This window comes from Tarenaya hassleriana, unplaced genomic scaffold (genome assembly GCF_000463585.1).
Source record: "Tarenaya hassleriana unplaced genomic scaffold, ASM46358v1 Cleome5, whole genome shotgun sequence".
In the NCBI taxonomy this organism is placed as follows: domain Eukaryota; kingdom Viridiplantae; phylum Streptophyta; class Magnoliopsida; order Brassicales; family Cleomaceae; genus Tarenaya; species Tarenaya hassleriana.
In genome coordinates this window covers 733,480-756,544 of record NW_010967707.1, presented here as the reverse complement: position 1 = coordinate 756,544, position 23,065 = coordinate 733,480, and the positions used below count along the sequence as shown (strand labels likewise).

The 23,065-nt window shown below is 42.2% G+C and overlaps 10 protein-coding genes across 15 annotated transcripts in view; 1 reads left to right on the top strand and 9 right to left on the bottom strand.

Moving 5' to 3' along the window:
• Positions 1–464: 464 nt before the first annotated feature.
• LOC104826020 lies at positions 465–3,929 on the bottom strand. The gene is made up of 5 exons (XM_010558513.1): positions 3,790–3,929; positions 2,914–3,382; positions 1,572–2,793; positions 1,309–1,455; positions 465–1,223 (listed from the first exon to the last, which is right to left on the bottom strand). The coding sequence occupies exons 2-5, from the start codon at positions 2,962–2,964 to the stop codon at positions 610–612; spliced, it is 2,034 nt and encodes a 677-aa protein (XP_010556815.1). The 5' UTR covers positions 2,965–3,382; positions 3,790–3,929; the 3' UTR covers positions 465–609.
• A 295-nt stretch (positions 3,930–4,224) lies between these two features.
• LOC104826019 (putative F-box/FBD/LRR-repeat protein At4g03220) lies at positions 4,225–5,937 on the bottom strand. The gene is made up of 3 exons (XM_010558512.2): positions 4,899–5,937; positions 4,630–4,809; positions 4,225–4,552 (listed from the first exon to the last, which is right to left on the bottom strand). The coding sequence occupies exons 1-3, from the start codon at positions 5,925–5,927 to the stop codon at positions 4,253–4,255; spliced, it is 1,509 nt and encodes a 502-aa protein (XP_010556814.1). The 5' UTR covers positions 5,928–5,937; the 3' UTR covers positions 4,225–4,252.
• Positions 5,938–6,108: 171 nt separating this feature from the next.
• Positions 6,109–8,275, bottom strand: LOC104826018 (coproporphyrinogen-III oxidase 1, chloroplastic). The gene is made up of 8 exons (XM_010558511.2): positions 7,653–8,275; positions 7,490–7,565; positions 7,297–7,391; positions 7,124–7,207; positions 6,867–6,954; positions 6,647–6,771; positions 6,464–6,562; positions 6,109–6,352 (listed from the first exon to the last, which is right to left on the bottom strand). The coding sequence occupies exons 1-8, from the start codon at positions 8,175–8,177 to the stop codon at positions 6,284–6,286; spliced, it is 1,161 nt and encodes a 386-aa protein (XP_010556813.1). The 5' UTR covers positions 8,178–8,275; the 3' UTR covers positions 6,109–6,283.
• A 105-nt stretch (positions 8,276–8,380) lies between these two features.
• On the bottom strand, positions 8,381–15,684 carry LOC104826017. Of its 5 annotated transcripts, none has more exons than XM_010558509.1 (4): positions 15,589–15,684; positions 13,302–15,061; positions 9,940–12,374; positions 8,381–8,951 (listed from the first exon to the last, which is right to left on the bottom strand). In XM_010558509.1, the coding sequence occupies exon 3, from the start codon at positions 12,355–12,357 to the stop codon at positions 11,146–11,148; it is 1,212 nt and encodes a 403-aa protein (XP_010556811.1). In that variant the 5' UTR covers positions 12,358–12,374; positions 13,302–15,061; positions 15,589–15,684; the 3' UTR covers positions 8,381–8,951; positions 9,940–11,145. The 5 variants fall into 5 exon arrangements, with proteins under 5 accessions (XP_010556811.1, XP_010556809.1, XP_010556810.1 ...); XM_010558507.1 differs by lacking the exons at positions 13,302–15,061; positions 15,589–15,684 and adding exons at positions 9,227–9,269; positions 12,876–12,939; XM_010558508.2 differs by lacking the exons at positions 13,302–15,061; positions 15,589–15,684 and adding an exon at positions 12,876–13,055.
• Positions 8,646–9,224, bottom strand: LOC104827373. The gene is made up of 2 exons (XM_010560545.1): positions 9,150–9,224; positions 8,646–8,951 (listed from the first exon to the last, which is right to left on the bottom strand). Exons 1-2 carry the CDS (start codon positions 9,222–9,224, stop codon positions 8,646–8,648), a joined length of 381 nt encoding a protein of 126 aa, XP_010558847.1.
• LOC104827371 lies at positions 13,831–14,238 on the bottom strand. The gene has a single exon (XM_010560544.1). The coding sequence runs from the start codon at positions 14,236–14,238 to the stop codon at positions 13,831–13,833; it is 408 nt and encodes a 135-aa protein (XP_010558846.1).
• Positions 14,262–15,044, bottom strand: LOC104827370. The gene has a single exon (XM_010560543.1). The coding sequence runs from the start codon at positions 15,042–15,044 to the stop codon at positions 14,262–14,264; it is 783 nt and encodes a 260-aa protein (XP_010558845.1).
• A 1,298-nt stretch (positions 15,685–16,982) lies between the features above and the next one.
• LOC104826016 lies at positions 16,983–19,020 on the bottom strand. Its single transcript, XM_010558505.1, has 2 exons — positions 18,907–19,020; positions 16,983–18,348 (listed from the first exon to the last, which is right to left on the bottom strand). Exon 2 carries the CDS (start codon positions 18,329–18,331, stop codon positions 17,108–17,110), a length of 1,224 nt encoding a protein of 407 aa, XP_010556807.1. The 5' UTR covers positions 18,332–18,348; positions 18,907–19,020; the 3' UTR covers positions 16,983–17,107.
• A 538-nt stretch (positions 19,021–19,558) lies between these two features.
• On the bottom strand, positions 19,559–21,579 carry LOC104826015. The gene is made up of 2 exons (XM_010558504.1): positions 21,494–21,579; positions 19,559–20,934 (listed from the first exon to the last, which is right to left on the bottom strand). The coding sequence occupies exon 2, from the start codon at positions 20,915–20,917 to the stop codon at positions 19,700–19,702; it is 1,218 nt and encodes a 405-aa protein (XP_010556806.1). The 5' UTR covers positions 20,918–20,934; positions 21,494–21,579; the 3' UTR covers positions 19,559–19,699.
• Positions 21,580–22,619: 1,040 nt separating this feature from the next.
• The window catches only part of LOC104826013 (protein NETWORKED 3A-like), a 2,119-nt gene continuing 1,673 nt past the window's right edge, over positions 22,620–23,065 (top strand). The window contains exons 1-2 of one of the 2 annotated variants that reach the window (XM_010558503.1): positions 22,620–22,745; positions 22,925–23,018. In XM_010558503.1, the coding sequence (XP_010556805.1) occupies positions 22,934–23,018 (85 nt within the window). In that variant the 5' untranslated portion in view covers positions 22,620–22,745; positions 22,925–22,933. Of the gene's footprint in view, positions 22,746–22,913; positions 23,019–23,065 lie in introns of both variants that reach the window. The other variant, XM_019204060.1, reaches the window with a different exon arrangement.

Sequence of the window (23,065 nt, the reverse complement as noted above, 5' to 3'; positions counted from 1 at the left end):
ACGACTCTGCCTTGATCGTTGTACCCGAGATCCTCGGTTTCTGTCGTCAGCTGGAATGCTCGTCGCCTGGCAAGTAATTCTCATTCCCCTCTCCTTCCTAACGAACTGTGTTGTGTCCTCGCACTTCTGGTCGAACCCAGTTGAGAGAGAGAGAGTATGTATGTATGTATGTATGTATGTATGTATGTATGTATGTATGTATGTATGTATGTATGTATGTATGTATGTATGTATGAGGACTGATGGGAGCAGGTAGACGATATGGTCATTGTTTTTTTGTATTGTTCAATTGTATGAGCCCAACAACTCCATGAGAGTCCAAATGGGCCTGACTCGACTAGGCCCACAGACAACCCACAATGGCCGAGTCAGAGTCTGAGTCAGAGCCAGCGATACAGTGGACCACGTCAGACCACACTACTTTTTTGGTTTATCAATGGACGCAGCATTCAACTATTACCAAAAAGAATCAAACACGGTTTCAGACATTATTATTTGAGAAGCAAACAAAAGCTTCTAAAATGTTTGGGACAGACAAAAAAACAACATGAACTCGTCGGACATAGAAAAGAAAGGGTTCTCACCGCCAGATTTCACATGAAACGGCCCTCAGAAGGCTCCCAGAGTCCCTTCACTTCGGCTCCTTCTCATAGAGAATTCCGATTTCAGGCTCGACAGTCTACTGTCAATCGCTGCGAAACGATTCTCATACGCAACAGCTGCGGACCCTTTCTGTCCGGCCGGCGGAAGACGGCTGCTTCTGTCCTTGGACCTCTTCTGGGACGCCCCAGCCTGACCCCTCCGGGCTGTCGCTGATGCTGAGGTCTTATGGGCGTTGGCTGCACCGAGGCTACTCTTCCGGCTACTGTTCTTGAGCTCTGACCTGTGGGCTCGCTCTAGCTGGTGGGTGCTCACTCCAAGCCGGCGGTCCGATGCATCCTTGATGGCGTGCCTGTTGAAGTATGCCAAGTTTGGGAGGAGCCCCATTAGGTACTTTTTGAGTTGGTCGTCTCCCACGTTCTTCTGGGCAGGGTTACCTTCCAAGCTTATGGCCTGGAGTGAATTGTAGTTAGCAGCGAGCTGGCCTAGACATTTGGCCGTCGATATCTTGTTGAAGCGCAAATCCAACACGGTCAGTTTTAAGAGACGATGAAGACCTTCTACTTCACTGATTTTGTTCCCGGCTAGGTATAGTTCCTTCAGAGATGAACAAGATGCCAGACCTATGTTCGATACAGAAAAGTGAAATACTCTTCAGACACTACGCAGGATAACTAGAGAAGAATGGATGAGTAATGCAAGTAATACCATGACCAATCCTCAGTATTCGGTTGTAGCTCAGGTCTAGTACGCGAAGCCGTGTGAGCTCACGTAGGCCCTCGATAGTTGATATACTGTTTTTGGACAAATTCAGCAAATGAAGTCCCCGAGGAAGAGCACCCGCCGTTATCCTAACTGCGGTGGTGAGTGTGAAAGCCAGTTATAGTATTAGTAGCAGGTTAAGAAAAACAAAAAACGAACAGAGTACAGAAGCACAGAGAGAGAGAGAGAGAGAGTGAAAAGAGTACAACCTATTGCATTTCCTGATAGATTAAGTGCTCTCAGACCAGTAAATGCGCTGAGAAATGGTATGACAACCAGGCCATGATTAACCAGCTGTGCTGTGGTAGAAGAAGCGCTTAAAGAAGATATATACTTCTTCGCAGCTTCCATTCCAGGAGTTAACTTGATATCTACCTTAGCAGCAGTTGACCCACTCAAGACAATGGGTTCCTTAGGTGTCGCATCATCATATTCTGGTGATTCTGATCCATCAGCTTCATCAGGAAAGCTGACATGTTGGAGGTCATTAACCCATTCCTCTATGCGCTTGATTTTAAAATCCTTGCTAGGAAATTCTAGTTGCCGATTCGATGATTCTCCCTGAAGGATTTCTCTGAATTTCGGCTCATCTGTAACTGGTACTATCCAATCTTTCGCCGAGGAAGAATAACCATATGCATCATAGCCATCATCGATGACGTTTTCCACATTGTTACCTCCGGATTTATGCATACCATGATCCTGACCTTGCTCTAGCTTCACCTCTGTATCAGTCTCAAGGACTGATTTCTCCCTCTGCTGCATGTCTAGGACACGTAAGTCATCGCAAGATCTAACGCGGTCAGAGGAATATTTGAGAGGAGAAGATCTTCCTGATGCATGCCCAGGGTCGGCAACATTAGGCATTGAACTCGATCTCACCATCACTGGTGAAGTACGAGGAGTATGGCTCTTCGAATCTTCAGCTCGTTCACCAGAGAAAGATGAATCTTCCAACTGACGACTGTCTCTATCAGCATGATGAGGATCTCCAACAGAGAAAATCGATCCATTGAAGGCTTGATCTGAATTTAGAGGAGCTTTCTGATACAGACTCGAAGGACTTCCTTCTATAAGCTTGCTACTGCCAGGTGCTACAAAACCGTTTGGTTCAACAGAATCTGGAGATGTCATTTGGTCTATCCCATCATCGGTGCCATTCTCTGTGGCATCCCTCCCATCCAAGTATAATACATCTCCATGAGACTGACTTTTCTTGAGCGGCCTTACCTGATGTCTTTCAGTATCATGCTTAAGATTGACGTTGGCTTTAATTTCCTCAGACTTCCAGCTGCGTTCAAGAGCTGTGGAACCCAAGGACTTGCCATTTTCATTAACAGAACCATTGCTTCTCCCGTGTATGACAGAGCTCAAGCTTTTAGAAGTAAATCCATCTTCTTTGACTCGATCTGAGGAATCCACCAAGGTTTTCTACATTACCAAAACAGAAATACATATTAACAGTATTTCAAAGGACAAAGGAGGACCATGTAAGAGAATGCAAGATGACGAAAGTCTTAAGCCACAAGAACCAGGAATGCTTCTACTCACCTTGGATCGATTGCGATGGACATGTGTATTGAAGCACGAAAATCTGACCATTTTGTCACATTTAACAACAGCCCCTACATCCCAGAACAGGGGCCAACTGAACAGGAAAGAAGATTGAAAAGAAAAACTACACCTGAACGGTGCTTCCTCTAGATAACATCCACGAAATAGAAACAAAAAAATCCAGTTTAATGCTTGCAAGAACAGAAGCTTCCTTCCAGGTTAAAGGTTTATGCTGTGACCGCCTTAGCCGTAATCAAGGGACAGACCCACCGAAACACGACGGAGTCTCCAAATTGTTGATGACACAGATTTGCTAGGAAGGCAGAGTGAAGTCACCACCTCAAGACCACCCCACACCCTCTTAGAGGTGCGAGAAGGGTGAGACTTTGCAGTAGCGGCCAGAGTGAAGAAGAATTGCTTTGGCTTAAGAAAACCCAGTCTCCCACATATAAACAAGCTGCTCAACCTGATGGTATGGAAGTAACAGGCAAAAGCGTCTTAACCTCGAGCATTGGATTAGACAAAACAATTTTGATTATCTAGTTCCTTTCACGGTAAACGGCGCTTAAATTCATATAAACATATACAAATTGTAGAAAAACCAGAGGCAAACGAGCATGTTTTCCAGACAAAATCTAATCAGACACCAAACAAGGGACTAAGACGCCACAGCCACAGCCACAGCTCGAGAAACCAAAAACCACACACACGGAAGCGATGCATTCAGACGGCACATACAACACAAAACCGAAACACGAATCGAGGAACAAGATGCTCTCACGTAAACTCTCGCAAGAAACAAACGCCACAAACAGAATCACCGACCAAAAAAATCGGAAGAAAGGGAAGGAAAGAGAGGGGAAAGGAATTTACCAGAGCGCAGAGCCAGATTGAATTTTCGGAGATTCAGAGGAGAACCACCGAAATCAGCTCAAAAAGGATGAAATTTTGTTCAACGAAAGACTTTGAGGTGAAGCCTCGCTTAACCCTAACGAAGTCTTGTTGAAACAAATTGTACCACACACGTATCTGAATGCGGTCAACGGTTTTGATTTTCACATGTGAGAATAAGTCCCGGTTCCCACAAATTCTTGTGAACCGGAACCGGCTTGTCGGTATTAAACCGGATCCTTTACGAGGATGACCGCCTCTAACCGTTATGGGCCCGTAATGGGCTTAACCTGGACCGTAATTATGGGCTATCTGTTAAAATGGACCGTAATGGTTCTTTCTTTATTTCATAATAGAAAGTTTGCACAAAAAAAAGGGAAAAGAAGGGAAACTTCTGCTAAATGAGGGAGAGGGGGAGAGAGAGGGGAGAGATTTTGCTGCAACTTCAATGGAAAGAGATTTTGGCTGAGGAAGAAGCCCTGGAAAAACCCATCATCTGTGATCTAATCATCTGTCTCCGGAGAGAATCTCTACAGAGGCATCCGGACCGGAGAGTCATCCGTTTCAAAGCCTTTCCATGTTTGAGAAGAAACATGGCAAGGCTCACTTCGTTCTCGCATTCCAAGAATCCATCAATCTCTACCACTTTGATGTTTTGTAAGAACGGGTTCAAGTCTTCCGTCTGAGATTCCCAGTACTGTTCGACCTCCGAGGTTGACGTGTTCCACAAGTCCTTATTCCATTGCTTGAAATGGAAAAACTCAGTTAAATCCGTCGAAACCAATCGTGAAAAAAAGGGTTTTAGTTCACAAGGGTACTTACCCTCCTTTCACTCCTCGGTTCATTGATAATGTTGAGAAGAAGGGTCTTTAGCTTCAGACAGCTCTTGAACAGAGATGCCAGTGCATGAACATTGTGTCTGTTGAAACATGTTCGCAGCTCCAATGATCTCATGTTCTGAAATGGTTGAAGATGAGTGGAAATCTTTTTGCTCGATAAAATCTGCCACGGAGTTTAGCATCATCGGTTCTTTCTTCCGTACAATGTTTCAAAACAGAACAAAACAAAAAAAGATCGAGAAGATATACTACCTCTATGCATTGGTTTCCAAGCTCAAGACTTTTGGTGTGAGAGAGTCCTGACAAGAGAGCCAACAAGCTGTGGATCTGAGAAAACTTAACATCTTGATGAAGCATAAACACTACAACCGATGCTTCTTGCAAGAAAACCGAGTTGTCTGAAAAGTTCACGGCAGTGACTGCATTTGATTCCCAGAGGAAACTTCTCAGGTTTGGTGCATTGATCTTCGCCCAGCTCTCCTCAGTATATGCGTCGAAACAACTGCCCACTTTCAGTCTCTTGAGTTTATTACCAGAAACCTCCAAGCCATCAAGCTGAAAACAGTTCTCTAATGTCAATTCCTGGAGCTGGCTGCAGCTAACCTTAAGTTGCTTGAGTCCGAAGCAATATTCGAGATTCAGTTTCTCGAGAAGAGGAAAGCTTGGATCGGTGAAAAAGTCCAAGAGAAAAGGCTGGTTGTAAAGAATCACTAGCGACAGAAAAAGGGTCTTAAGCTTATGAAAACCTCCAAGGATGGCTGACGAAGGAGGCAGCCTAAACCCGGGATACGATGATTTAAGCTTCAAAACCCTAAGGCACTGGCTGGTGATAACCCGACGAGGGAAATTGAAGTAATCGTTAGTGGCAACTTCGACATCAAGCTCTTGAATGTGGTGGGTGATGGCTAAGCGGATCAATGCATTCAACTGGGAAAACGTGATGGAAGTCCGTAAGCGAAGGGCTCTGAGACCGGAATCTCTGTGACGAAGGGCAAGCACCTGGTGGATCGAGCTGGAAGAAAACGAAGATCTGGAGGTGGGTCTGAGATCATGGGAGCAAGGATGGAGGGAATTAATGGAGGTGAAGTCGAGATCGGGCAAGGAGAGCCACAGAGATCGCCATCTCTTTGACAGAACACTGGTTCGGGCAATGGTTTTGACAGGAAGAAAGAGAAGGATGTGGTGAAGAAGAGAGTCGGGAAGATGACTGATTCTATCCACTTCGATCTGTTCATGAAACCCATTTGCTCTCTTCCTCTGTTTCACAGATCTTGCTTCCATGGCGTCACAGTCGTTTCCTCTATTTGCTTAGCTCTCTTCTTACTTAGTCCCTTTTAGAATTAGGGTTTGAATGATTCAAAGAAGAAAAAAGCTTAGCAAAGTCGGAACGAGAAGACCGTAGAGTTCGTTTCCATCATTTTTGCCTTTCTGTTACCTTTTTTTTTCCCGTCGACAATCCAAAGACAAATAAAATGAATCTTATTATTATAAGAAACATCAGACGGCATTTTACGTGCAAGGGCATCACCTTCATTACACAGACTCTCTTCAGTAAGACTACTCTAAAAAAACGCTCAGGACCGACGATGAAAAAACCGAACACGGTACGAGGTACAGTTGATCGCAAGAGACACGACCTAGATCCACTCCTTCGGGTTGATACAAGCATCCAACAGCTTCCACTCCTCTGTCCCCTCTTCCGGTTTCTGCACGCAAAAAAACAGGAGAGAAACCCCATAAAAAAGATGACCCAGATCTCAATTACAGTCGAAATGATCACAGATTTATGTGGATATATGAACAGGAAGGTTTATTACATGGTCATATTCCCATCTTGCTGTCAGAGGAAGAGAGACGAGAATGCTCTCGATTCTCCCTCCAGTCTTCAGGCCAAATGTCGTTCCACGATCATATACCTTCCAGTTCCAGTTGCCACAAATGCATCAGATAAGGTAAGATCCACACGCAATTGAAGAAAGAGGAAAGCTATTATTACATACCAAGTTGAATTCAACGTATCTTCCCCTTCGGAGCTGCTGCCATGCCTTGTGCTGCTCTGTAAAAGGTGTGTCTTTCCTTTTCTCTACTATGGGTATATAAGCTGGTATGACTGAATTTGCACATTCTGCAAAACCCCGGATACATACTAAGCTGCAACGTATAATCTCCAAGGACGAAAGCCTACAGATGATCCTTGTTCTTATAGGAATTGGCCATTACCAGTGGCAAACGCCAGAAGCATCTCTTGATCGTAGTCATTGAGATCATCAAAAAATATCCCTCCAAGCCCCCGTCTCTCGTTACGGTGCTGCACACGAGCATCACATAAAACTTTGATTACAGACTACCTCCTTCGAAAGATCATCAGATTATGAAAATATACCTAAACTAAACCTGAATCCAGAAACTAAGGTCTTTCATTCCAAAGAGCCAAGACATCACAACAATACCAGAGATGCATACAAGTAACCGAGTACCTTGATATAAAAGTAGTCATCACACCATTTCTTAAACCGGGGGTAGAAGGAAGGATCGAATTTGTCGCAGGCTTGTTTTTGGATCTATAAAAGAAACCTAGTCATATGAGCAAGCAACTCCAATAATCACACCACAATGCTCTTTCTCCAGAAATAAAAGATGCCAATAATACCGAGTGGAAGTGCTTGACATCCTCCTCGAAGATGTAAGAAGGCGTGAAATCAGTCCCACCGCCAAACCACCATTGCCTCGGAGCTCCAGGAACATCTGGGCATGAAAATGGCAGTCGATATCTATCAAGCTTACACCTTTGAATACACAGAGAGCAAACAAAAGGAACCCAGAAACAGCTTATTCGTGATTACCCTTGGGAGCATCAGTCTCGAAATAGCGGTAATTGAAATGCAGAGTCGGGGCAAAAGGGTTCTTGGGATGCAAGACCTGGAAATGCGGGAAGATGAGATCAAGCCCAATCAACAAGTAGAAATGGAAATGAAACTTAAAGAAGCAGGGAAACAGAGAAGTTACCGAGCTGATGCCGGCGGCGAAGAAGGGAATAGGACCGGGTTTCTGGTCGGAAGGGGCGGCTTTGGCGGCTCTGTAAGCTTCGGGAGGCATAACACCATAAACCACAGAGACATTAACTCCGGCCTTCTCCCAGACATTGCCGTCCTGCAAGACACGGCTGATTCCGCCGCCTCCGCCGGGTCGGGACCAGACATCCTCTTTGAACTTAGGACCACCTTCGACGGCTTCAATGGCGTCGCATACACTATCCTGAGCAGCCCTAATCATAGTCTCGAAACGGGCCCTAACGGAAGAAGAAGAGGAAGACGATTGAGAAGCGTCGTCAGAGTCTCTGAGGAAGGTGAAGGGACGCTCGGTCTCGGGAACCTCCTTCTCGATGGAGACGGAGCATCGTACGGAGAAATTTGGGAAATTGGGTCTCCTCGGACGGTAACAAGGAAGAGAGAAGAAGAGCTTCGGAGAAGAGTGAAGACGATGGGAGGAGGAGATGAGAGACAACGAAGACGGACATGAAAGGGACGCCATTTTTATTCGGCTGATCAGATTCGATGAAACGTTGCTGTGTAAAGGAGAGGAGGAAGAAGGTGTAGTTAACGATAAGAAATCGACCACTGGTTTTGACCTCTTCCTTCTTCGCCTACTGATCCATAAAAGTCCACTGTCTTCTCCTCTCGGCCCATTGTTTATGTTTTTGTCTGATTATACTCTAAATCCAAAACCGTGGTCCATAACACCAAAACCTTATATACCGTATTTAAGTCGAACGAGTCAATCACAGTTTAGTTAATCCAATCACCAGAACAGCTTTTGATGGTGACTTGGAAATAGTTACAAGAACAGCTTTTGGTCTGAAAATGTCATCCTACTATCATCTCCATAACTGTTTCGACAGTGTAATAGCTCTTAAGAGGATGCAAATGGAGGCAAAGGTTCTTCAATGTACACACCAGTTGCTTAAGAATGCATCCTCTTCCTTCCTGCAGTTATTCTGTTTCAGTTTCCATGGTTTTGAGAGGTGTTCTTGATTGATTCAAGAAGATGCTCTATCCTGTATTTCATGACAGGCTGACCATGTCGAGTCTTCTTTAGCATCTTCTCCTTGGCTTCTTTCCTCCGTGCTTCGGCCTTTTCTCTCGCTTCCTTCTTTGCCTGTATCGTCAATTCTCTCTCCATCCTCGCCCTCTCTAACTCTTCGTGTTTCTTTCTGTACAGCTCCTCCAAACTGACTTTCTGTTTCGATCTCCTCTTCTTTTCATCATCATCATCTACCTCCCCACTGTCTCCAGCTTCGTTGTTGCCCTGCATCAAACATACACACACAATCTATACGCATTAGTACGCCCATGTCGATAAAAGTAATGGTACTCGATCACATAGGTAAAAGGCCGGATCTCTAGATGCCTTTACGTAGACTTGGTTACGAACAAAGATATATGCCCATATCTGATTACACAAGCAGAGTTGGCTCTCTACCTGCAAATATAAACCTAGACATACCTCAAAGACTCTTTGACTAGACGAAGGATCATTTTGCCGATTTTGCAGCTTTAATGACTTCTTAAACTTAGACATACCTCAAAGACTCTTTGGCATTCTTGTAGAATTCTTTTTGCTTCTCTGGAAATATGCAGCAGGAAGACTTAGAAATGGATGCAGCACAGCGCAAGAGTCACGGTAAAGGTAAAGAAAACGGAAACAAAAATGGGAAAAGCCTCAAGTTCTAAAAGATTCACCATTTACAGAGCTCAAAAATAGTTTTCCTCTACCATTCATAGCCCAAAGGAATGTAAAAAAAGTTGATAAAAACATCCTACTTTGCACAAGTCACAATACATACATTTCAAAGAAGGATTGTAACCCATTAAGCAGCCAAAAAAATCACTGTGAACCATCATTTTTTTAGTCTACCCACTTACACCAACCCTGACGATAATCTGCTATTGACAACTAGCTTACATCAGACAGTTTATTTCCAAGCTATTTGAGTAAATTCTTATGCTTAGATGAAGCTCGGAACATCAGTGTTAGAAGGTACTGAACAAATTCAGCTTACAAGTTTGGACAATTGAAACCAATCCAGTTATGCAATCGAGGATGTACAACCCCCCGAACAAACTACCCCGTTGCAGCAGAAACCCTAGATCCTAACTCTTAAATCTTAAACCCAACAAAACTGCAAAAGCAGAGAATCTATATTTCGATGACAAAGGATTAAGTTTTATTAAAATATATATATAAAAAAAGAGAGAAAGCCATTCGAAATTCGAACGAGTGAAGAAAATCGTACTGATCAAAGAAGGATTGTAGCGACTGTCCGACGATTTCAAGTTGGCGAATGTTTCGAGAGAGAGACCACCGCCTCCTAATCTCTTCATGTTCTTCTTCTTCTTCTTCTGCATCTTCGAGGACGTTGAGCTCTTCGTTATATCTACCTCCTCTTCATTTCTTTGATATCTCTTCTTCATTTTTATGTTTGATCGGGAAAAAAACTCGGGAAGAGAAATTGGCAACACTGCTCGATCGATTGGAATCAAGAAGGGGCAGACCCGCCACTCTTTCAGAATTACACCCTTGCCCTTAAGAAATTTCTATATTTCACATAGTACCCCTTAAAAAATAAGGTTTACGATAACAGCCCCAATAATTTATCTTGGCTCTCTGAGCACCTTTGTTGTTTATAAATTGGGCCAACATGGATCTAATTTTTTTTATGTTCCTGCACCAGTTCCTGCTTCCTTCTTCCACAATCCGTCCCTCTTCTTCATAAAACCCTAACTACAGATTATTCTTCTTCTTTTTCCTCTCGCCAGTTACTTCTTCCGCAATCCAACAATCTTCTTCTTCACGGTTTATTCACCCTACTACCCTCCCCCCTCTCTCTCTCTCTCTCTAAAAGCCATCTTCCACATGCCTCCCTTTGTCTTGGTCGCTTGGTGCGCGTCAAGAACATCGCATGGAGTATGGTTCATCTGATGCATCCAGTCCAAAAAGGTGAAAGCCGCCCCACCGGGAAGTTTCGTAAGAATCGGCAAAGGCTGGTACTGGAATTTCCGATGCAGATGCTTGAAGAACTGGCAAGTTTCCTAAGCATCTCAACTGTATTCCAATGCCAGACAACTACCTTAGTCGGAGAGAAACACAAACCAGATGTCTGGTTCAAGCCAACTGAGGTTTAGGAAGAGAAAAGCTTCAGACCTTACCATCACCCATCTTTTGGAATTGTTGATCCTCGGATCAGATCACTGAAATGTACAAAGCACAATCACCCAAAGCATATCTTGGTCGTGTTCAATGATTTTAAGATCTCAGAACAATCCTAATTCTGAACTTATTTACAATCGACTTGCTTTCTCAAAAGACCACAAAGTTCCCACACATGAACACGATACGGAAAACAGAAAGCACAAGTTCAAGAACTCATCCCGGAGATCTTGAAAGTTAAAGCCAAAAAAGAGAGCAACAGAAGAGCAAACCCGACAAACTTCGATACAGTTTACATAAGGTATGGATCAGCAGACAAGAAGTGATCCCATATCATCTTGAGAGCATCTTTCAGCATGTCTGAAACAGAGCTCCTCTCAACCTCATCATCTCCCTCTAGCTTTTGGCTGATTCCTTTAAGTACCAGAATCACCTCTCTTGCAGCCTCACCAGTTCCAACCCTAAAATCAAATCGGTCGGCCTCTCTAACCTTGAGCCTGAAAGTTGAACTGCGGTATACAGTATTTGTGAGGTGCCAAACGTGAGAAACGCTGTACCGGCCCCCTGATGAAGCCTCCCCAAGTGGCCATCTCAACCCACCTTTCACATTTGGATCTACAACCGCTGAATCAACCAGTTTTCTTATATCGCTAATCTCATTTTCAGTGAGAGCAGTCGGTATTCTTTTGGAGTAGACCATGAGTCTCAAGTCTATATTCTGATCCAGGCACGAGACATCAACAACACCATTCCTCAAAGCGTCGACCTCGACCCTGCGCAGAGTGAGCCTTCTATCTTCCTTCACAGTGCATTTGCAAGAGATGAATGAATAAGGACGTGTTTCAGCGGATAAAAACACAAAGTATACATCACTCTCTTTGATAGAACATCCCAGCTTCAGCAGAGCTGTGTCCCTGATGTTTTCCATGTAAGAAGATGAGACATTTGTATAAAATGACTTCTTTGATTCCCTCAAAGTGCTTTCAGCCACTAGCCCATCTTTCAAACTTTCCAAACTAAGTGATGGGTGCCCATGGAGAAGAACTTTTCCAAACCGAGCAACCAATCTGGGTTTTACTTCCACCAATGAACCATGACCCTTACCATTCTTAGCCAGCTCAAATGCCATGAAAATGTCACCCACTGCCTTTTCTGCTACAGACAACCAGGGTGTACGGCCCTCGGTTGCTCCAATCTTTTCATCCTTGTCTCCCGCATCATTGTTCACCAGCATCAACGGCTTTCTTCCAGCTCTCCATTCATAAGAGTCTGAAGAAACAGGCACAAGCTTAACAGATGGAGAAATCTCGTCTTCAGTTCCATCTGAACCGACAAAAAGCCACTTCGAGATCCAATCTCTTGCAACTATTACTTTTCTGTCTTGGTCATTGCGACCACCATCCAAGTTGAGATTTCTAGTAAACTTCCTTGAAACGGATTCCGGAACAGGAGAGGGTCTGACCGGCTCATTCGAAGGACGCTTATGTGGAGGAACATAAGACATGTCTGAAACCGGATAACCTGAATATATGATCAGGAAAACATAGGTCAAAACGCAGTACCGTTTACGCCTAAGGACAAGAAATCCATTATGACCATAAACCCTATATTTTTCTTCCCAGATTTGTCGGCTCTATATCAGGTTCGGACGTAAAACTCTCAGCTAGGAGCAGTGGAGATAGGCACCACTAAACCAGAGCCTCCTCCATTGCACGATTCACAAGCTTAACTAAAAATCAACTCTTGTCATCCGACATAAATGAATAAGCAACTCGTATTTTCCCAGTAACCAAACATGGCAGAGACATGAAATGCAAAACCACCAACAAGAACAAGAACAAGAACAAGAACAACAACTCTGCAAACAAACAAAAGAACACCCACATGACGAAACCCATTTGGAGAGAAGAAACATCTTACCAAAACAAACAAACAACAATCAGAAATTCGCAACAAAGATAACGGATTTCTATAGACATGGAAATTTAGCGGCCAAAGAAAAAAGAAGAACGAGATCCTTACCGAGTAAGCAAGGTCTACCAAGAAAAACAGAGAACTCCGGATTTTACAAGAACACACCTTTACCCTTTAAAAAAAGAAAGAAAGAACCCACCTTTATCAAAGCAAGGTATCTGAGAAAATTGAGCTAAAGTAAGACAGAGACAGGAAAGAAGTGGAAGGAAGAGACTGATAGAGACGTCAACCCAATGTTTATTCTTAATCTTATATTATATAATAACAATAATTTGGTCTTTTTGACTTTCCAACATTTCTAATGTATTGGACTTAAGAGCTGGCCATAATGGCATGACGCCCAGTTTATGCATGTAATTCCACAATGCAAGAAAAACTAAGAAATGATAAATTGTTATAAATAAATAAAGATTAAATCTGGATTCTCCAAAATAAAATACGCGTTTACCCAAATGGGGGAGAAAATATGGTAACCTGATGATGATGATGATGATGATATTTCCTCTCTCTCTCTCTAAAACCCATCTACCACCTGTCTCCTTGGTCTTGGTCGTTTGGTGCGTGTCAAGAACCTCGCATGGAGAATGGTTCATCTGGTGCATCCAGTCGAAAATGGTGAAATCCCCACCGGGAAGTTTCGTAAGAATCGGCAAAGGCCGGTACTGGATTCTCTGATGCAAATGCTTCAAGAACTGGCAAGTTGTCTGGTTCAAGCCAACCGAGGTTTAGGAAGAGAAAAAGCTTCAGACTTTACCATCAACCATGCAGCTCTTGGCATTGTGGATCCTCGGACCAGATCACAGAAATGTAAAAAGCTCAAAAGCAGAATCACCCGAAACCTATAATGGTCGTGTTCAATCTTTTTTTTTTCTCTCTCAAAAGACCACAAAGATCTCACACATGAAAACATGGAAAACACACAAGTTCAACTACTCACATCCTGGAGAACTTGAAAGTTAATGTCCCAAAACAAAAGAGCAAACCCGACAAACTTTGATACAGTTTAGATAAGATATGGATCAGCAGACAAGAAGTGATCCCATATAATCTTGAGAGCATCTTTCAGCATGTCTGAAACAGAGCTCCTCTCAACCTCACCACCTTCCTCTAGCTTTTGGCTGATTCCTTTAAGTACCAGAATCACCTCTCTTGCAGCCTCACCAGTTCCAGCCCCAAAATCAAATCGGTCGACCTCTCTAACCTTGAGCCTGAAAGTTGAACTGCGGTATACAGTATTTATAACGTGCCAAACGCCATAGACGGTATACCGGTCCCCTGATGAAGCCTTCCCAAGTGGCCACCTCAACCCACCTTTCACATTTGGATCTACAACCGCTGAATCAACCAGTTTTCTTATATCGCTAATCTCATTTTCAGTGAGAGCAGTCGGTATTCTTTTGGAGTAGACCATGAGTCTCAAGTCTATATTCTGATTCAGGCAGGAGACATCAGCAACACAATGCCTGAAAGCGTTGAGCTCGACCCGACCCTGTGCATAATGAGCCTTCTATCTTCCTTCACAGTGCATTTGCAAGAGATGGTTGAACCAGGACGTGTTTCATCGGATAACATCACATAGTATATATCGTTCTCTTTGATAGAACATCCCAACTTCAGCACAGCTGCGTCCCTGATGTTTTCCATGTAAGAAGCTGGGACATTTGTATAAAATGACTTCTTCGATTCCCTCAAAGTGCTTTCAGCCACTAGCCCATCTTTCAAACTTTCCAAACTAAGTGATGGGTGCCCATGGAGAAGAACTTTTCCAAACCGAGCAACCAATCTGGGTTTTACTTCCACCAATGAACCATGATCCATACCATTCTTAGCCAGCTCAAATGCCATGAAAATGTCACCCTCTACCTTTTCTGCAACAGACAACCAGGGTGTACGGCCCTCGGTTGCTCCAAACTTTGCATCCTTTTCTCCCGCATCATTGTTCACCAGCACCAAAGGCTTTCTTCCAGCTCTCCATTCAGAAGAGTCTGAAGAAACAGGCACAAGCTGAACAGACGGAGAAATCTCGTCTTCAGTTCCATCTGAACCAACAAAAAACCACTTCGAGATGCAGTCTTTTGCATATATTACTTTTCTGTCTTGGTCATTGCGGCCATCCAAGTTGAGATTTCTAGTAAACTTCCTTGAAACGGATTCTGGAACAGGAGAGGGTCTGACCGGCTCATTCGAAGGGCGCTTATGCGGAGGAACATAAGACATGTCTGAAACCGGATAACCTGAATATGATCAGGAAAGCATATAGGTCAAAACGCAGTATCGTTTACACAAAAGGACAAGAAATCCATTATGACCATAAACCCTATATTTTTCTTCCCAGATTTGTCGCCTCTATATCAAGTTTGGACTTGAAATTCTCAGCTAGGCGCCACTAAACCAGAGACTCCTCCATTGCACGATTCACAAGCTTAACTAAATATCAACTCTTGTCATCCGACATAAACGAAAAAGCAGCGTTTAACTCGTATTTTCCCAGTAACCAAACATGGCAGAGAAAGAAAAAGCAAAACCACCAACAAGAACAAGAACTGTACAAACAAACAAAAGAATACCCACACGACGAAACCCATTTGAAGAGAAGAAACATCTTACCAAAAAAAAGAAACAACAATCAGAAATTTGCAACAAAAATGACGGATCTCCATAGACGTGAAAATTTAGCGGCAAAAGGAAAAAGAAGAACGAAATCGTTACAGGCTACGAATAAAAACCAAGAACTCTGAATTTTACAAGAACACACCTTTACCTTTATCAACGCAAGGTATCTGAGAAAATTGGGCTAAAGCAAGAGAGGAACATGAAAGAAGCAGAAGAGACCGATCGAGAACTCACTTGATATCTTTAATCAACCCAATGTTTATTACTATATTATATAATAACAGTAATTTGGTCTTTTTGACTTTCCAATTTGGGCTTTAGCTTTGCGTTCTGAATTTCTAAATACCAAAAAGCCCAACATTTCTAATGTATTGGACTTAAGGGTGGGCCTTAATGGCATGAGGTCCAGTTTATGCATGTATTTTCAAACTTGGCCCAATGCAAGAAAAACAAAGAAATAAATAAATAAATATTAAATCTGGATTCTCCAAAATAAAATACATGTTCACTCTCATTGGGGGAGAAAATATGGTGGGTGGACACGGGTCGGATACCCTCAATTTTTATAAAATTTTGTCTCATTTCCATCATCACGAGTTTTACAAAAATGTTATCTCAGTCATGACTTTATAAAATCCGGGTATTTGTAGTTCGGGTTTAATAAAATTTTCGATCTTGTACTCGCGGTTATTTAGACTCATACGACTTATAAAATTTTAAACTATAAAATGATAGATATAGAAAATACGAATGAGAGAGGTCAAAGTATAAAGAGAAATAAGTAAAATTTTGAGATAGATGAATGGTTTATTCGGTTGCATAGAATGAGATTTGGAATGGTTGAATTTTTGTATAAAAAGATTTAGAAGATAAAAAAAATGAACTAAAATAAAAATATTTTAATAAATAATAAGAATAATTTAGATACAAAAATATTATAAATATAAAATATATTTTAGATTTTTAATAAATATATCGGGTAATCCGGATACCGCTTGTAAAATAATTGATCCCACTCGCATTTGGAGTCGAAAACTTAACTTTATTAATATTCGACCTCATCATCATTAATATTCGGGTATCCTTTATTCGAATACTTTTAAGCCGTTACTTCCAAACTCCCGAATTATCGGTTAAAACGTCCACCCGTGAACCGAACGATGATAATAATAAATAAATAAATAATATTCCTCTATCTCTAAAATCCATCGTCCACCTGTCTCCTTGGTCTTGGTCGTTTGGTGCGTGTTCAAGAACATCGCATGAAGAATGGTTCATCTGATGCATCCAAGCCCCACCGGGAAGTTTCGTAAGAATCGGCAAAGGCCGGTACTGGAATTTCCGATGCAAATGCTTGAAGAACTGGCCAGTTTCTGGTTCAACTTGAGGTTTAGGAAGAGAAAAGCTTCAGACTTTACCATCAACCATGCAGCTCCTGGCATTGCGGATCCTCGGACCAGATCACAGAAATGTAAAAAGCTCAAAAGCACAATCACCCGAAACCTGTAATGGTCGTGTTCAATCATTTTTTTTTCCCTCAAAACACCACAAAGAACGTAACATGGAAAACAGAAACCACAGGTTCAACTACTCACATCCCGGAGATCTTGAAAGTTAATGTCCAAAGAAAGCAACAAAAGGTCAGACCCGACTAACTTCTGTACAGTTTACATAAAATATGGATCAGCAGACAAGAAGTGATCCCATATCATCTTGAGAGCATCTTTCAGCATGTCTGAAACAGAGCTCCTCTCAACCTCACCACCTTCCTCTAGCTTTTGGCTGATTCCTTTAAGTACCAGAATCACCTCTCTTGCAGCCCCACCAGTTCCAGCCCTAAAATCAAACCGGTCTACCTCTCTAACCTTGAGCCTGAAAGTTGAACTGCGGTATACAGTATTTATGACGTGCCAAACGCCACAGACGCTGTACCGGTCCCCTGATACAGCCTCCCCAAGCGGCCACCTCAACCCACCTTTCACATTTGGATCTACAACCGCTGAATCAACCAGTTTTCTAATATTACAAATCTCATTTTCGGTGAGAGCAGTCAGTATTCTTTTGGAGTAGACCATGAGTCTCATGTCTATATTCTGATTCAGGCAGGAGACATCAGCAACACAATGCCTCAAAGCGTTAAGCTCGACCCTGTGCATAACGAGCCTTTTATCTTCCTTCACAGTGCATTTGCAAGAGATGGTTGAATCAGGATGGGTTTTATCGGATAATATCACACAGTATATATCCTTCTTTTCCATACAACATCCTAACTTCAGCACAGCTGCATCCTTGATGCTTTCCATATAAGATGTTGGGACATTTGTACAAAATGACTTCTTTGATTCCCTCGATGTGCTTTCAGCCACTAGCCCGCCTTTCAAACTTTCCGAACTAAATGATGGATGCCCATTGAGAAGAATCTTTCCAAACCGAGCAACCAATCTGGGTGTTACTTCCTCCAATGCAGGATGATCCATACCATTCTTCACCTGTCCAAATGCCATGAAAATGTCATCCTCCACCTTTTCTGCAACTGACAACCAGGGAGTACGGACCACGGTTTCTCCAATCTCTGCATCCTTTTCTCCCGCATCGTTGTTCACCAGCACCCAAGGCTTCCTTCCATCTCTCCAATTCCATTCAGAATAATCTGAAGAAACAGGCACAAGTTTAACAGACGGAGAAATCTCATCTTCAATTCCATCTGAACCAACTAAAAACCACTTCAAGATGCAATCTTTTGCATATATTACTTTTCTGCCTTGGCCACTGGTGTTCTGGCGACCATCCAAGTTGAGATTTCTAGTAAACTTCCTTGAAACAGATTCCGGAACTGGACAGGGTCTGACCGGCTCTTTCGAACGACGCTTATGTGGAGGAACATAAGACATGTCTGAAACCGGATAACCTGAACATGATCAGGAAAACATGGGTCAAAACGCAGTATCGTTTACGTCAAAGGACAAGAAATCCATTATGACCATAAACCCTATATTTTTCTCCCCAGATTTGTCGCCCCTATATCAAGTTTGGACGTAAAATTCTCAGCTAGGCGCCACTAAACCAGAGACTCCTCCATTGCACGATTCACAAGCTTAACTAAAAATCATCTCTTGTCATCCGATATAAACGAATAAGCAGCGTTTAACTCGTATTTTCCCAGTAACCAAACATGGCAGAGAAAGAAAATGTAAACCCACCAACAAGAACAAGAACAAGAACTCCACAAACAAACAAAAGAACACCCACGTGACGAAACCCATTTGAAGAGAAGAAACAACAGCCAGAAATTCGCAACAAAATTGGCGGATACCTATAGACATGAAAAATTCAGCGGCCAAGGCAAAAAGAAGAACAAAATCATTACAGAGAACGCAAAGGTCTACCAAGAAAAAAACAGAGAACTCTGGATTTTACAAGATCATATACCTTTATCTTTTAATTAAAAAGAAGAAGAAGAACCCACCTTTAGCAACGTAAGGGGCCTGGAATCGAAGAGAAAATCGAGCTGAAGCAAGAGAGAAACAGGGGAGAAGCGGAAGAGACTGACAGAGGACCCCTCGATCAAAGGAGAAAAGAAAACCCGCCTCCCTCAACTCGAATTAATCCAAATGTTTATTATTATATATAACAATAATTTGATTTTTTTTTAGTTTCCAATTTGGGCTTTAGGCTTCGCGTTCTGAATTTCTAAATACCCAAAAGCCCAATATTTCAAATGTAATGGATTTAAGGGCTGACCATAATGGCCTGAAGCCCAGTTCATGTATGTATTTCCAAACTTGGCCCAATGCAATTACAAGAAATACAAAGAAATAAGAAATTGCTAATATCTAAATTAAGATGTTAAAATCTGGATTCTCCAAAATAAATTACATGTTTACCCATGTGGGGGGAAATAATAATAATAATATTAATTAATAATAACCTAGGGTTCTTCTCCTCCCTAAAACCCTAAGTACAACCTAGGGTTCTTCTCCTTTTCCCTTTCTCCAGTTACTTGTTCCGCAATCCATCTTTTTCCTAAAAAATTCTGAGATCGGGCCAGATCGGGATGAAAGCCTCAAGACTTTACTTGAACATTACAAAGAACAATAAACACAATCGTCCAAAACACACATGACGGTTCTCACACCTGAACTTGGAAGGGGAAAACAGAAAACACAAGTTCAGCAACAACTCACATCCCCAAGAACTTGGAAATTAAAGTCCAAAAAGGAGGGCAACAAAATAGCAAACACCACAAACTTTGATGCCGATCAGACCAGATATGGATCAGCAGACAAGAAGTGATCCCATATCAGCTTCAGAACATCTTTAAGCATGTCTGAAACGGAGCTCCTCTCAACCTCCTCTTCCTCTAGCTTTTGGCCGATTCCTTTGAGCACCAAATTCACCTCCCTTGCGGCTTCACCCGTTCCAGTCGTAAAATCAAAGCGGTCAGCCTCTCTGACCTTGAGCCTGAGAGTTGGGCCTCGGTATATAGTAATGACATGGTGCCACACGACACAGACGCTATACCGGCCGCCTGATGAAGCCATCCCAAGTGGCCACCGCAACCCACCTTTCACATTCGGATCGATAACAGCTGAGTCAATCAGTTTTCTAATATCACAAAGCTCACTGTCAGTTCGAGTAGGCGGTTGTCTTTTTGAGTAGACCATGAGTCTCAAGTCCACGTTATGATCAAGGCACGAGATATCAACAACACAATTCCTCAAAGGTTTGTCCTCGACCCTGTACATATTGAGCCTTTTATCTTCCTTCACAGTGCATTTGCAAGAGATGGCTGAACCAGGACGCGTTTCATCAGATAATATCACATAGTATATATCCTTCTCTTCCATACGAAATCCTAACTTCAGCACAGCTGCATTCCTGATGTTTTCCATGTAAGAAGCCGGGACATTTGCATAAAATGACTTCTTTGATCTCATCACTGTTATTTCAGGCACTAGCCCATCTTTCAAACTTTCCAAACTAAATGAAGGGTGCTCGTTGAATAGAATTTTTCCAAATCGAGCAACCAATCTTGGTTTTACTTCCATCCATGAACCATCATGGCCCATACCACCCTTAGCCAGCTCAAATGCCAAGAAAATGTCATCCTCTACCTTTTCTGCCACTGACAACCAGGGTGTACTGCCCACGGTTGCACCAATCTTTGAATCTCTTTCTCCAACATCAGTGTTCACCAGCACCAAAGGCTTTCTTCCATCTCTCCATTCAGAAGAATCTATAGAAACAGGCACAAGCTTAACAGATGGAGGAATCTCGTCTTCAGTTCCATCAGAACCAACATAAAACCATCTCCAGATGGGATCTTTTGCATATACTATTCTTGCGGGTTGTTCATTGGTTTTCTTGCGACCACCCAAATGGAGATTTCTGCTGAACTTGCTTAAAACAGATGCAGGAACAGGAGAGGGCCTGACAGGCTCATTCGAATGACGCTTATGTGGAGGAACATAAGGCATGTCTGAAACCGGATAACCTGAAAACCACAAGGAAAACTTGTTCAAAGCGCAGTACGATCATTTACACCAAAGGACAAGAACTCCATTATAACCACAAACCCTATATTTTTCTTCCCAGATTTACCGGCTCCATATCAGGTTGGGCCTTAAAATTCTCAGCTAGGCACCACTAAACCAGACCCTCCTCTACTTCACGATTCACAAGCTTAACAAAGAATCAACTCTAACATCTGATCTGAATGAAGAAACAACGGTTAACTCGTGTTGTCCCGGTATCCAAACACGGCACTGACAAAACGCAAAACCATCAACAAGGAACTCTACAAACAAACAAACAAAAAACACCCACATTGCGAAACCCATTTGGCGGGAAGAAACATCTTACTAAAACAAGAACAAAAATATCAGAAACTTGCAACAGGAACGACTGATCACTACAGACATGAAAATTTAGCGGCCAATGAAAAAAGAAGAAGAAGATCATTACAGAGTACGCAGGGTCTACGATCAACAACAGAGAACTCTGGATTATAAAAGAACGTAGCTTTATCTTTCAAAAAACAAAAAAGAACCCACCTTTATCCAAGAGAAAACAGGGCTAAAGCAACGGAGGAAGAGGAAGAGACAGTGAGCACGAAGAGAGACTGACTGTTCGGTCTTGTAAATAGAACAGGAAACCCCTCGATCAAAGAGGAAACGCAAACGACTCTTTGAACTCATTGAATTTCTTCAATTAATTAATCCACCTTTTGTTATATTATTAAATGAATTTTGAAAAAACCATAAGGCCCAATACTTTTATTCTGCTGGACTTACGGGCTGATCATAATGAGGCCCAGTTCATGTACGTATTTCCCAACATCCTTCCCCCCGTGCAAATTAAAAGAAAAAACAAAAATTCAGGGTCATAGTAATAAATTGTTATACCAAAATAAAGAAATAATCTGGATTTTCCAAATTGAAATACGCGTTTACCCAAATTACTTATAGTGAGGAACAAGTATGGTAATAATAATAGTAAAATAACAAGAGATTGGTCAACACAGATTTTTTGGCATTTAATTTGTAGTAAACAGATTCTTGCAAATAAATATTAGTTGTCTTATTTGAAAGAAAAAACAATTGACAATTTTTGTCTCCGCACCTAAGAAATTTTCCGACCGTTGCATAATTCCCTTTACGCGACACGCTCCCGGAGGCCCACTTCGGAATGTGGGCCCTACTTGGACGTTTTCTCTATCCATAAATTAAGATATTCCCAATCTACCCTTCATCAAACTCATTTTCTAATTATTTAAAAAAAGTTTTTTTGAGGACTCATACTTTAACGAACAATAACGAAATGGACTGAAAATACAATGAAATATTGTACGAATAAATACATATATTTTTTTAGCACATAATAGGTTTAATATGATCGAATCGTATTGTATATCGAAATCTCGTATAATTTTTTTCTAATTCGTAGATGAATCTGTGAAAGGGTGAAAAGGTAATTTGAGAGGGGAACCAGTAATCACGCCGCCATGTCATCCGCCGCTTCATAGCGGATGGCAAGATAGTAAATTCGTTGCGAAATCTGTGTACTGCTTCTTCTGGACACGTGGTGACATGCGATTGGCTAGTTCAGATAGGAAAAAGACAAACTAAGTAAAGAAGCCGTAGGCTCTTTAAAATTGCACTGCGTCCAAGAACACTGACCACAAGAGAAACACAGAAACAGAGAGACGACGACGAGAGGGACAACGGAGGAGGGAGACGACGAGAGATACGACGCCGTTTTATCTGCTTCTACATTCGCTCAACACACAGCCGTGAAAAATCTCTGGTAATTTCGGAGTCAGTGTCAGTTCTGCTCTCTTTCTGTTTGGTGTTTTGTTGCTAATGGGTTATCGAAAATGAGAAGAATGGTTTATATGCGAGTAGAAGTGGGTTTTCTAATGGAATTTTGAACGGAAAGAGATAATGAGAAATTGTGTATGTTGTATTGGGTGAGGAATATTGAAGAAGGTGACGATGGAGAAGGAGACATCAAAGTGGTGGTGGATTGGTAGCCACAACACATCCGATCTCTCTCCATGGCTTCGATCTACCATTTCAGGTATCTCATCCTGGCTCTGGGAAGAAGAAAAATAATCGCTCTTTCCC

What these genes read in the sequence shown, in the direction of transcription:
- LOC104827371 (XM_010560544.1), bottom strand. Translation starts at nt 14,238, where the DNA reads ATGGTCTACTCCAAAAGAATACCGACTGCTCTCACTGAAAATGAGATT.
- LOC104826019 (XM_010558512.2), bottom strand. Translation starts at nt 5,927, where the DNA reads ATGGAAGCAAGATCTGTGAAACAGAGGAAGAGAGCAAATGGGTTTCAT. An exon ending in TTGGAAACCAATGCATAGAG is followed by an intron (nt 4,810 to 4,898) that starts GTAGTATATCTT and finishes ACTCCGTGGCAG; the next exon opens with ATTTTATCGAGCAAAAAGAT. An exon ending in AACCGAGGAGTGAAAGGAGG is followed by an intron (nt 4,553 to 4,629) that starts GTAAGTACCCTT and finishes TTCCATTTCAAG; the next exon opens with CAATGGAATAAGGACTTGTG.
- LOC104826020 (XM_010558513.1), bottom strand. Translation starts at nt 2,964, where the DNA reads ATGGTCAGATTTTCGTGCTTCAATACACATGTCCATCGCAATCGATCC. An exon ending in TCCATCGCAATCGATCCAAG is followed by an intron (nt 2,794 to 2,913) that starts GTGAGTAGAAGC and finishes TTGGTAATGTAG; the next exon opens with AAAACCTTGGTGGATTCCTC. An exon ending in TCTATCAGGAAATGCAATAG is followed by an intron (nt 1,456 to 1,571) that starts GTTGTACTCTTT and finishes TCACCACCGCAG; the next exon opens with TTAGGATAACGGCGGGTGCT.
- LOC104826016 (XM_010558505.1), bottom strand. Translation starts at nt 18,331, where the DNA reads ATGTCTTATGTTCCTCCACATAAGCGTCGTTCGAAAGAGCCGGTCAGA.
- LOC104826018 (XM_010558511.2), bottom strand. Translation starts at nt 8,177, where the DNA reads ATGGCGTCCCTTTCATGTCCGTCTTCGTTGTCTCTCATCTCCTCCTCC. An exon ending in TCGCCGCCGGCATCAGCTCG is followed by an intron (nt 7,566 to 7,652) that starts GTAACTTCTCTG and finishes CCGCATTTCCAG; the next exon opens with GTCTTGCATCCCAAGAACCC. An exon ending in CGAGACTGATGCTCCCAAGG is followed by an intron (nt 7,392 to 7,489) that starts GTAATCACGAAT and finishes TTTCATGCCCAG; the next exon opens with ATGTTCCTGGAGCTCCGAGG.
- LOC104827370 (XM_010560543.1), bottom strand. Translation starts at nt 15,044, where the DNA reads ATGTCTTATGTTCCTCCGCATAAGCGCCCTTCGAATGAGCCGGTCAGA.
- LOC104827373 (XM_010560545.1), bottom strand. Translation starts at nt 9,224, where the DNA reads ATGTCTAAGTTTAAGAAGTCATTAAAGCTGCAAAATCGGCAAAATGAT. An exon ending in CTAGTCAAAGAGTCTTTGAG is followed by an intron (nt 8,952 to 9,149) that starts GTATGTCTAGGT and finishes TGTTTGATGCAG; the next exon opens with GGCAACAACGAAGCTGGAGA.
- LOC104826015 (XM_010558504.1), bottom strand. Translation starts at nt 20,917, where the DNA reads ATGCCTTATGTTCCTCCACATAAGCGTCATTCGAATGAGCCTGTCAGG.
- LOC104826017 (XM_010558509.1), bottom strand. Translation starts at nt 12,357, where the DNA reads ATGTCTTATGTTCCTCCACATAAGCGTCCTTCGAATGAGCCGGTCAGA.